At 36.5% G+C, this 12,944-nt stretch overlaps 1 protein-coding gene across 1 annotated transcript; it reads left to right on the top strand.

Moving 5' to 3' along the window:
- Positions 1 to 212: 212 nt before the first annotated feature.
- Positions 213 to 11,737, top strand: LOC108983415 (R3H domain-containing protein 1-like). Its single transcript, XM_035688286.1, has 4 exons — positions 213 to 570; positions 5,457 to 6,075; positions 6,616 to 6,892; positions 11,464 to 11,737. Exons 1-4 carry the CDS (start codon positions 456 to 458, stop codon positions 11,512 to 11,514), a joined length of 1,062 nt encoding a protein of 353 aa, XP_035544179.1. The 5' UTR covers positions 213 to 455; the 3' UTR covers positions 11,515 to 11,737.
- Positions 11,738 to 12,944: the final 1,207 nt, after the last annotated feature.

The raw sequence follows: 12,944 nt of genomic DNA, 5'->3' as shown, positions 1-12,944 counted from the left end.
GATATGTGATGTATACTTAAGAATAGCAATGCTCTTATTAAAAACTCTCCGAGTGTTATGATCGGAACTTACGTTACACGGCATGGAACTTCTACATTGATGAATCGGGTTAGTCCACCGCGGCAAAACTGCAGAGAAAAAACCGTACCCAACAAAACGAAAATTTTAGGAAAAAAAAAAAAAGAAAAGGGAGAGAAAATATTGGGCAGACTTTTTTGTCCTAATCGGATTTCAACACTACTTTGACGAAGAAAAGATTTCGGGACCTATAAAAATCTCTTCGTATCCTTCTTAAGCTTCTCTCCGTTGGTAGGATAAGAAAGGAAGGGTTCCTTCCCCTCCCTGAATGCTTCAAAGGCAATAACCTTTCCTTCTTCTTCTTGGCTAAGAAGAAGAAAAGGAATCTTTTAGGGGAGGTCTTAGAGAGAGAAATTACAGAGGAACAGGGAGACTTCATGGCCATGGACGCCTCTGCTACCAATGATGGCGTTGCTGGGCTAAAAGATAAGGAGTCAATGGTGGACCCCTTCTTGGTTGAGGCTCTCCAGAACCCTCGTCACCGTCTCACCAGTTAGTACTTTTTTCCGTTAAAATTTTATTCATTCAGCCCCAAGTCTCATTTGCAAACCCGAGATTGATTTAATTTGATCTGGCGCTTATGGGTTCAATTGATGGGTGTTCTATAATTTCTGGTTTTGTGATTAAATTTTCTTTTGCTGGTTTTTTTGGTTTTAGGGTTTATGGGTTTTAATTGAGTTGGATTGGGTGGATAGTTGTGAACTTGTCAGATCTGGGTTTGATCTGGGGTTTACCTTTTGATTGGTTTGCTAGCTGGGAAAATTGATGCAAAGCGATGGAAAGCGAGACTATGAATATGTATATGTATGCGGAATTGATTTGTCTATTTGGAAGTGCAAGCTCCATTAAGGAAACAGGTGGTATATCAGGCTCATTCCAGTGGAGCTTTGTGTCCAAAATGATCAGAAACCTTATCTTTTATACATTTGTTGAGTACTTTGTCCCAGACTTAATTCACTCATGATATGACTTCCTACTTCTTCCAAATAGATGCTTGTACCACCTTTTGTGCTATTTTCACGATCAATGTAGTAAATGAAGGCTGCTAGTATCTTTTAGAAGGATTATGCTTTGTTAACCTGTTCTAATTAAAAGAAATTGAATTTCTGAAATTCATTTCTACCATCATGAGTAGGATGTGAAACATTAGGTATTCTAGCCTGGTGACACCTAGTAGGAACGGCCTAGTCACTCATTGTTTTCTGAGTAATGATGGAAGTTGGTGGGCCTTTGGCCCATGAATCACATTGCCTTGACCAAACCTTGTAGTGAAATGTCAAGCAAACCCCTCATTGTCATGGTAACATTGTGTGGCTCAAGCCTCCCAAAACGGCTTTTTTTGTATGGACAACAGCATTAGGTAAGATCTTGACGACATATAATCTACGGAGACGTAAGGTGATCATAGTAGATTGGTGTTGTATGTGTAGGAAAAATGGTGAAAATGTGGATAATTTACTGTTGCATTGTGAGGTGGCTGGAATGTTACGGAATGAAGTAAGTGTTTAATAGAATGAAGTTAGCTTGGGTTATGCTTGCCATAGTGACAGAGCTCATGGCCAGCTGGATAAATCTACGAAGTTTCCCACAAATCTCAGCAGTGTGGAAAATGGTCCCGACTTTTATCATGTGGTGCCTATGGAAGGAGCGAAATGACCGGACATTTGAAGACAAGGAGTGCTCACTAGAAGAACTTAGATTATTTTTTGTTAGCACTCTTTTTCTTTGGGCCGCAGCTATAGATTGTTGTGGCCTCGGTTTTTCATGATTTTCTTGTTTCTATTACTTCTCTCTAACTAGGTGTGACCTTTTGTATACCATCTCATGTACTTGGGTTATGCCTATTCATATCAATATAATCGTTTACTCATATAAAAAAAACGTTGTGTGGCTCAAAATCCATATTCACCCCCAACCTGTTGATCTTTGACCATTGTCCAGGGAAAAAAAAAAAGAAATAGGGTTGGAAAGTGAAGTGTAGGATTATGCAGCTTGAAAGAGAGAGAGATTTTACCATCTAAAATTTTTTTTTTTGATAAGTAAGATATAAACTTTATTGATGTGAATGAAATAGGCAGATACATTCTACGAGTGTTAAACTAAAGATAGGAATTCATGTATATCATCCCCATTTAATACAATAGCTGAAAACCAAAGCAATAAAGTGTGGAAATTATATATATTCCTCAACAATAGAGAGAATATAGGAAGGGGTGCCACAATAGAGAGAATATATAAAGCTCAACACTTTATTCCTCAGCAATAAAGTGTTGAGCTTTGGGTGCCACTTTCAAAACTAGAGGTATATGGGAAGGGGTTATTGAGAGAATAGAGAAACGATTGGCAGGGTGGAAACGGTTGTATTTATCGAAGGGAGGGCGGCTCACTTTGATCAATAGCACTTTATCCAATCTACCAACTTATTTCTTATCATTATTCCCGTTGCCGGTAGGGGTGGCGCATCGTATCGAGAAATTATTCCGGGAGTTCTTGTGGGGTGGTCTGGGGGAAGAAACTAAATTCCATCTTGCTAGTTGGAACAAAGTTTGCTCTCCAGTTTCGGGTGGTGGTTTAGGTGTGCGCAATTTGAGAACTTTCAATAAAGCGCTTTTGGGAAAATGGTTATGGAGGTATCAAGAAGAAGGGGAGTCATTATGGAAGGAAGTGGTAGTTTCGAGACATGGAGGTGCTTGGGGGGGATGGTGCACTAATGAAGTAAGGGGGGGTATGGTGTGGGTCTATGGAGATATATAAGGGGGGGATGTCAGTGCTTTGAAAATAATGTTAGATTTGTAGTTGGTCAGGGCACTCGCATCAAGTTTTGGCAGAATGTTTGGTGTGGAGAGCGTTCTTTGGAGAGAGCCTTTCCAGCTCTATACAATATTGCGATTAATAGGGAGGCTTCTATAGCAGATCTATGTGTGATTGCCCAAGACTCTTTTCAGTGGAACATTTTATTCACTCGGGCTAATCATGATTGGGAGCTGTCTATTGTTTCAGAATTTTTTAGCATGATATATTCCTCAGAAAGATTAATGACACAAGATGATAGGCTACAATGGAGGGGCAAAGACAGTAAGAAGTTCTCAGTCAAGACATACTATAAAATTCTGGTATCACAAGGTAATGAATATTTTCCGTGGAAAAGTATTTGGAAGTCACGCGTACCTTCCAAAGTGGCTTTTTTTGTGTGGACTGCGGCACTTGGGAAAATTCTAACCACGGATAATTTAAGAAAGAGGGGACTCATAGTAATGGACTGGTGTTATTTGTGCAAAAAAAATGGAGAATCAGTGGACCATCTATTATTGCATTGTGAGGTGACGAGAGAGTTGTGGAATGGAATATTTCGTAGGGTAGATGTCGCATGGGTTATGCCGGCTAAGGTGGTGGACTTGCTTGCTTGTTGGAAGGGTCTAAAAGGCGGTACACAAGTAGCTGCAGCTTGGAAGATGTTCCCGCTGTGCATTATGTGGTGTATTTGGTTGGAAAGGAACGCACGCTGCTTTGAAGATAGGGAGCGATCGATGGAGGAGCTTCAGAATTTTTTTCTACACACTTTACTATTATGGTTTTCAGCCATTGTTCTTAATGGAAACAGTGTACATGAGTTCCTAGCTCAAATTTAGTTTTTGAAGAATGTATTTAGGTGTTTTCTATTGTATACTCCCTGTGTACATAGGCCTTGCCTATCTTCATTCATATTAATGAAAATTCACTTTTTACTGATCAAAAAAAAAAAAAAAAGAAAATTATGGACAAATCAATTTTTTTAACCAAAAACTTATATTATATACTTGTTCCCATGTAACGTGTGTTTATTTAGTTGTGATGCATATGCCTTAAGTCCTAGTTATCAAAGAGATAAGTTAGATCAAAAGTCCAAAAAAGTATTTTTGTTGGTTGATTCTCTTTTTGATAGGTAATTAGGATATTTTATTAATAAGATAATAGCAATAGCCCAAGCACGCAGGATATATACTCGAGTAACACCTAATTAGGATTTACAACCAAAACAAGTAAATCACGGGCACTTAGTGTGTTAAATATGAATGCTTAGGTGCTCATGATAAAATTAATACATTGCTATTCATAATACATTGATAATTAATACATTACTTATAAAAAAAAATAATAATAATTGTATTTTGACTCCTATACTCACTCGATAAAGAACAATCATGGTCATTTGGTTAATAGATGGTGAGTTTTATTCCTTGGAAACATAGTCAAGGCCACCTATTAATTTTTTTAATATTATAGATAAGATCTAGATAAAAAAACAATCTTCAATATTTACATTAGGCTGCAATTTGATTTGAATGTTGTATATTTCTTGAATATTTCCCTATGAAATGAAACTGTAGTAAATAGGTATTCATTAAAATTTACAAAAATCTAGTTATATTGTGTTAGAATCTTCTGGCCTCTGCGTCTAACATTTCTTTAGACACATGTAAAAGGGATGCTCAACACAAATGAAGGCATCTTGAATGAGGATTCTGTGTAAAAAATATACTTTTTGAGGATCTGCATATTCCATAGACATATATACTGACATGCATACGTGCATATAGATATAACCCTTCTCATATTTTCATTGTCTAAATTGACAATTTGACATTGAGAGGGTGTCTTCCCTTCCATTCCTCCCCTCTTCAACTAGACAACAAGAGAGGGGAGCTGGACTCTTCTTCTTTCCCTCTTCAGTATCCGCCTTTCCCCTTTCCATCTCTTCTACCAAACATAGGGTTAGTTGTAAGGAGATGTTTTTTCACTGCTCTCATCTGTAGTTGCTGCAGGGGGTGGTGTGTTATTGAATTCCCCAGTTAATATTCTCCTAAGAATGGATGCAAACCATGTTATTCCTTTAGTGATGCTTCACATGCACGGTGACTGGAGGTTGAGTATTTGATTTCAGCTCTGATGTTTTCTGGATTAAACTTCAGCTAGAACAAAATAGGTTCCAGGTATATGTCTGATTGGGCTTCATTTCACTCGTAGAGTGATGAATCCATGTTGCTCTTGATTGGGTGGCCACATGTATCATAGTTTTTGAGGTTTGAGTATATTTTCGACATTGACGGGATTTTTTAGTCGTAGCTGCGGGTAAGGTGGTGCACAGCTAGAGGTAGGTTGATTTGGGGAGTCTTCTTTTTTCCTCTGATTTTAAGTTGAAGATTGTATTCAAGTTAGCTGAATCTTCCGTTGCCTTTTTTTTAATCTACCAAGGGGGTTTGATTGTTCTTTTGATAGATTTTTGTTGAGGGCAACTTAGAAGTTGCTTCCTTGATTTTATTTTTGTAGTAATTTTTCCTCTTCCTTTCTTTATTTCTTTTTCTTTGAATTAGTTGCTAATGTCTTTCATTCTGTTTCAGTTTTGAGAATGGAACTCGATATCCAGAGGTTTTTGAGCATTCCTGATCAGCAGCAATTTGAGTTCCAACATTTTCCTACTTCCTACCTTCGACTCGCTGCACATCGTGTTGCTCAACACTATGGCCTTCAAACTATGGTTCAGGATATTGGCTCAGATGGTCAGGGAAATAGAATTTTGGTGAGGAAAACAGGAGAAAGCAGACACCGTGCTGTGTCTTTATCTGAAATACCTGTAAATCAGCCAGAAAATGATAAACGTGAGAAGATTAAAATTGTCATCAGGCCGAGGCCGAACAGAGCATCTGTAGATGGAGGTAATGATGTTGGTATCAGACGAAATCCTGTGAGAAGTGTGGAGGAGAGGAAGGAGGAGTATGACAGGGCACGGGCTCGCATCTTTTGTAGCCCTAGCAGTCCTGACTCAGATGATACATTTTCTCAGGTCCCAATGGAAAATATTTGTTTGAGCAGGGATGAGACCGAAGGTTTCAGAAATTCTATGATCAACCAAGAAAATAATACTGAAATCAAGGATGCTGGCACTTCATCTCGAGTTGCCATTTTCAGAGATAGGGAAAAGGATCGTACCGACCCAGATTATGATCGTAGTTATGAGAGGTAGGACTCTGTTGTTTCTATTGAGTTTGGGTTATGGAGTTATCAAGATTGTGGATGTTCATATTTGCATTCCATTTTATACTTCTACCTATCAAAAAAGATTGTGGATGTTTTTTTTTTTTTACTTATAAAAAAAAAAAAAGGATTGTGGATGTTCGTGTAGCAAGGACACTTCTGTTTTGGCATTTGTGGCCTGATGAACATGCTTGCTGCAGACAATTCAGAGCACTGGCCTTGGTATCTGTTTTGAAATTTGATCAGTCTGCTTTTATAAGAATTTTATTTTAGAACTTTTTGCCCTTTCTGTCCAGTGATGTCGGTTCCCCCCTGCCCCCAAAAAAAAAAAATTATTTGGGGATAGGAATAAATCTGCTTACTAATTAAGGATTGGGATGTTTTGTCATGGCACCTGTTGTCTTCTTTGATCTAATCCTTACTTTCGTGACATCTATTTTGGTGCTTTCTTTCAGAATTTGTGGTCCAGAGTTTATTGTGAAATAAACTCTGTTGTTGATCATATTGAATTACCATCTGCTGCAGGTATGTTAGGAACCTTCCACCCAATCAAAATTATAACTTGGTGCCTTTCAATATGCAAAAGGTACAACACCCATTTGTGCAGTACGATACTGGTTTTTCTCAGTTGGGTCAGATGCAGAGGACGCTCAGCTACAGGCCCCCAACGAGCCCGGCTATGGGCCCTTTTTCTGCCATGGGATTGAATCAGACATCTAGAGATGCTACATACATGCAGTGGCCAAGTGCTGCTATGATGTATGCACATTCGTATGAGCCATTTAGACATGCTGTTTTCCAGGTGGGCCACATTACTTGATGTTCTTATTGATTATGCTTTTGGGAATATAAAGATTTATTACAAATGATTGATTGGTATGCTATCTTATTGTCATTATGCCAATATCCAGTTATATCATGTCTTTGTCGTTGGGATCTCTTTGTCGTTGGGATCATCTGTTTTTAACTCAAAATGCTTTAGTAATTTTGTACAGAGTGCTGATGTGATTAGGAGTAGCAAGAAAGAATTTGATAGAGAATGGTTGGCAAGAATGCAAACACTTATTTTGAGGTTTTCCCTTTTTTATTTAAAAAAAAAAAAAAATCACAAGTGCACTTAACAGCTACTTTGGCAGGGTACCTGTAACACCCCGTTCCCGTAGGATAGAGATGTTATTAGCATTTATAACTTAGTGCCCGGTAAAGAGATTCATATCCAGAAATACCTCATTTATTGAAATTCATCAAAACGTTAAAACTAGATTGAACATGATTGTTTTAACAACTAAACGTAAAATAAAAGAACACAAACTAATCCTATGAATGACATAAAAAGGAATCTAATTCTTGTGTGAATATCACTTATTCATTCCTAAGTCTTTGTACTAGATCTATTCCTGGCCATCCAACTCTGCATCATCATAGACATCATCTGCGAGAATTAGACATAGAAGAAAACAAGAAGACAAACAAACAAAATGAGTCGAATACTCAGTAAGTAGCACATCATATCGTAAAATATAATTTTTGTAACATACATTTCATTTCTATGAGACTCTTCAAAACATACCTACAACTTCATAGATTACAATCAAACACGTAACATGACTTTCTGAAGGATTTTACATACGTATATCATTATAGACTCACATAGCAGATGTTTTAATCATTGACCAAAAGCGGAAGCATACATAATCGTGGCAAACATGTAATCGTGAATGCATAATATCTTATTTATCTTGTCTTATCATGGAGTGAAACACGCTTGGGTCCGTGTTTCACCTAACTTGCATAACATGGAGTGAAACACGCTTGGGTCCGTGTTTCACCTAACTTGCATAACATGGAGTGAAACACGCTTGGGTCCGTGTTTCACTTAACTTGCATAACATGATGTGAAACACGCTTGGGTCTGTGTTTCACTTAACTTATGGTTAACCACGCTTGAGTCCGTGGCACCGTAATATTTCTTAACTTCCTTAATGCATGAAAATTTATTAGGTTTTCATGAATATTTCTAACATAGCATATTCTTGTACATGGCATAGCATAACATGGCATAATATGTCATATTCTTGTACATATCATAGCATGGTATGTCATATTCTTGAACATGGTATAGCATGACATAGCATAACATGACACTTCCTTATACATGGCATAACATAACATGGTACTTTCTTATACATGGCATAACATAATATGATCTGAATATTTTATGACATTTCATGGCATACATAATCTAAGTACTACATGAACATGGCTCGCATAATATGGCTATTCTATTACATGGCATACTTACTTGAATTACTACATGAATATCTCATTGCTTTCATACGATTTTTAGTAACATTCAATTAATCAAACAAATTTATTCATTCAAGCATAATCTCATATTCCCTCAAGATCATGAAAGGAATCTAACATTGGCTTGTCTCTTAGCGTAGCATAGATAACCATCATAAGCACATCATATTTTCATATATGACAATAATATTCACAATACACATACATTTATATGATCATACTATTTATTACCTCAAGACATATCTAATAACAATAACAATAACAAAAACAATAATAATAATAATAATAAATCACACTTTTGGACTCGGGGTGTTACAATCTACCCCCCTTAGAAGAAATCTCGTCCTCGAGATGTAAAGTGTACTCAATACCCGATCTTTATAAAATATACTGGAAGAAATCCAAAAGAAAACTTGCAAAAGCAATTAAAAATCAACCAAGTTTCAAGTGCTTAAAAAAAATAAAATAAATAAAATAAATAGCTTATAGGAAATATAGCTAAACGAGCATGTTCCAAAATGCCTATCAGCCGGTGTCGTTCTAACAACACCATCTATTCAATAAGCAAGTAATAATTCAATCATTCAATCAAGCAAAACAAGACAACAAACATCAACTTAATAGTAAATAACTTCTCTTGAACTTCAAGCTAGCCAGGATTCATCCTAGGTATTTTCTATCCTAGAATCATTTTGTTTTTAAAAGTCTACAGAATCTCTCGACCTGGGCTCTGATACCAATTGTAACACCCCGTTCCTGTAGGATAGAGATGTTATTAGCATTTATAACTTAGTGCCCGGTAAAGAGATTCATATCCAGAAATACCTCATTTATTGAAATTCATCAAAACGTTAAAACTAGATTGAACATGATTGTTTTAACAACTAAACATAAAATAAAAGAACACAAACTAATCCTATGAATGACATAAAAAGGAATCTAATTCTTGTGTGAATATCATTTATTCATTCCTAAGTCTTTGTACTAGATCTATTCCTGGCCATCCAACTCTGCATCATCATAGACATCATCTGCGAGAATTAGACATAGAAGAAAACAAGAAGACAAACAAACAAAATGAGTCGAATACTCAGTAAGTAGCACATCATACCATACCGTAAAATATAATTTTTGTAACATACATTTCATTTCTATGAGACTCTTCAAAACATACCTACAACTTCATAGATTACAATCAAACACGTAACATGACTTTCTGAAGGATTTTACATACGTATATCATTATAGACTCACATAGCAGATGTTTTAATCATTGACCAAAAGCGGAAGCATACATAATCGTGGCAAACATGTAATCGTGAATGCATAATATCTTATTTATCTTGTCTTATCATGGAGTGAAACACGCTTGGGTCCGTGTTTCACCTAACTTGCATAACATGGAGTGAAACACGCTTGGGTCCGTGTTTCACCTAACTTGCATAACATGGAGTGAAACACGCTTGGGTCCGTGTTTCACCTAACTTGCATAACATGGAGTGAAACACGCTTGGGTCCGTGTTTCTCCGTGTTTCACTTAACTTGCATAACATGAGTGAAACACGCTTGGGTCCGTGTTTCACCTAACTTGCATAACATGGAGTGAAACACGCTTGGGTCCGTGTTTCACCTAACTTGCATAACATGATGTGAAACACGCTTGAGTCCGTGTTTCACTTAACTTGCATAACATGGAGTGAAACACGCTTGGGTCCGTGTTTCACTTAACTTGCATAACATGGAGTGAAACACGCTTGGGTCCGTGTTTCACTTAACTTATGGTTAACCACGCTTGAGTCCGTGGCACCGTAATATTTCTTAACTTCCTTAATGCATGAAAATTTATTAGGTTTTCATGAATATTTCTAACATAGCATATTCTTGTACATGGCATAGCATAACATGGCATAATATGTCATATTCTTGTACATATCATAGCATGGTATGTCATATTCTTGAACATGGTATAGCATGACATAGCATAACATGACACTTCCTTATACATGGCATAACATAACATGGTACTTTCTTATACATGGCATAACATAATATGATCTGAATATTTTATGACATTTCATGGCATACATAATCTAAGTACTACATGAACATGGCTCGCATAATATGGCTATTCTATTACATGGCATACTTACTTGAATTACTACATGAATATCTCATTGCTTTCATACGATTTTTAGTAACATTCAATTAATCAAACAAATTTATTCATTCAAGCATAATCTCATATTCCCTCAAGATCATGAAAGGAATCTAACATTGGCTTGTCTCTTAGCGTAGCGTAGATAACCATCATAAGCACATCATATTTTCATATATGACAATAATATTCACAATACGCATACATTTATATGATCATACTATTTACTACCTCAAGACATATCTAATAAAACAATAACAATAACAAAAACAATAATAATAATAATAATAATAATAATAAATCACACTTTTGGACTCGGGGTGTTACAGTACCTGAAGGCTGAAGGGGTCTTGTGTCACACAAATGAAATTTGAGATAGTAGTTGAGGCTTTTGAACTTGATAATATTAATAGTGGGTTTGTTTAAAAAGGTAGATCTGTTCCTGATGTTAATCAACCATTGTATACACAAAGTTATGTTTTATTTTGTAAGTATATACACAAAGTTATGTTACCTGTCAATGTCTTGTTTATTTATACTGACAATGCTACTTATCAAAAAAAATTTATACTGAGAATGCTGCAAGGTCCTTTTTTCTGCTGATTCACAACTTATATTTGGGAAAGTACATCTCAGATATGGCTGTGTTTGCGACGCTAGGTTTTAGGTTTGTTGATACCATTTGTTTTAATTCAATACGGTGGATTTGCCATTATTTTGGAGACAGCTTCTAAGGGATTCTGATTATAGCCTTGCTTGCACTGCATTTTTCTCATTTACTTACCAATTTTCTTTAAAGTTTTTCTGCTCCTGGATTGGGGGAATCTGCGATTTCACAGATTCTATGCATGGTGTTATAAGTGACTGTGTAAATGTCTTTCACATCTCATTTACATTTTCAAACTTTGCAGGCTCCGCTCTGTCAGCAGCCACTGACCTTTGATTATTCACAGAATCATTAAGTGCCAATTATGTGGGGATATGGATTACACTACCGATTCATTTGTAGACCTGGTTATACTTTAGACCGCTTTGCTATTAGGTTTATTGTTTGAGACTGTTATGGACCTCTGTTGCAGTTCTAGTTTTTTGTTGTTTTTTAATTTGGATATTGACATTAGTAGTAATGGAGTGTAATGCTTTTACTCTTCAAAAAAAAAAAAAAAAAATCCTTTTGTCGTGGAATCATGCATTTCATTTACAGGTCGTGAGTCACTTGTTGGCTGTCGGAGAGGCATTGCTTAGGAAGTGCCAAATCTTGTCATCAGCTTATGTTCAAATAATCCGCCTAATAAGTTAAGAAAGTATTCAAATATTGTAATCAACTTATAATGCTTGGATGGGTGCATGTCCAAACAACTCAACTCGAGTTTTGATTCGTTGACTCCTGAAATGAAGGCAATCATCTCACATGGTGGGGGAGCTTTGCATTTTTAAGTTTAAAACAAAAATTGGAACAACTCGATTACATCACTGCCAACTGAGTTCCATCGTGCGTTTATTACTGGATATTTAACAACTTAATCTTCTTCTTTAAATTATTCGAAAGTATTCTCTCTTCGGATGATACAGGTTTTGTTTATCTGATCTCTGAGCTGTCTAAGCATTCAAACCTAATCATTTTATTTTATAGGATGGTTCCTAAGAACACGTTGGTAAATCATTGTAAACACGAAGGATGCATATCAAAATTATTCTACAATGCTGGGCCTATTTGTTGGAATAACGTGATTGTCACAAACGGGATTATTTCGTTCTGTCCTCGCCCCCACTGCAACTGTTGAAAGAAAAAGAATATGAAAATCAAGGCCTTATAGAAATCGTAAGATTCAATTTATTTGTCTTTCATCAGTTTGGAATTTGGGAGCTACTTTAATAAGCAAGCACACATGTTTTATAAGGGAAACAGATTCTTGAGTATGATTAGAACTCTTCCTCTCGTGTGATAAGATTTTAGTCTTCCTTCAGAGTACACAATTATTAGGTGAGATCCAGGTTGTCTTCCACCTGCTCGCAGCTTGAGGTGTTGGGAATCTTAAATGTCATGTCGGCTCGAGGAGGCATCCGACTTTTCCTTTTCTTCGAGGGGGGGGATGAAAAGGCTCACTTAAAAATTCCACAACTTTGATGGGGCGCATGTGAGACCGACCCATCACCCAAGCTTAGAACCAGAGAGAGAGAGAGAGAGATACATCCCAAGAATCATTGCAATTTACAAATGTAAACCACCTGTTACTTGGTGCAAATATTATTTCCATTCAAGAAAGCGGAAAAACTTGCATGCATTTGGCACATTCTCATCTGCCTTTACTGAGCCCAATGGAAGCAGAAAACTATGACTGGCTGGGTCATTTTGGGACTATCCAATATTGCATCGGCTTCAAATATAGAA

Source organism: Juglans regia, chromosome 3 (genome assembly GCF_001411555.2).
Source record: "Juglans regia cultivar Chandler chromosome 3, Walnut 2.0, whole genome shotgun sequence".
Classification (NCBI taxonomy): domain Eukaryota; kingdom Viridiplantae; phylum Streptophyta; class Magnoliopsida; order Fagales; family Juglandaceae; genus Juglans; species Juglans regia.
Note: the sequence above shows the minus strand (reverse complement) of the source record. Positions and strands in the feature narration are given on the sequence as shown.

What these genes read in the sequence shown, in the direction of transcription:
- LOC108983415 (XM_035688286.1), top strand. Translation starts at nt 456, where the DNA reads ATGGCCATGGACGCCTCTGCTACCAATGATGGCGTTGCTGGGCTAAAA. An exon ending in CCCTCGTCACCGTCTCACCA is followed by an intron (nt 571 to 5,456) that starts GTTAGTACTTTT and finishes ATTCTGTTTCAG; the next exon opens with TTTTGAGAATGGAACTCGAT. An exon ending in TATGATCGTAGTTATGAGAG is followed by an intron (nt 6,076 to 6,615) that starts GTAGGACTCTGT and finishes CATCTGCTGCAG; the next exon opens with GTATGTTAGGAACCTTCCAC.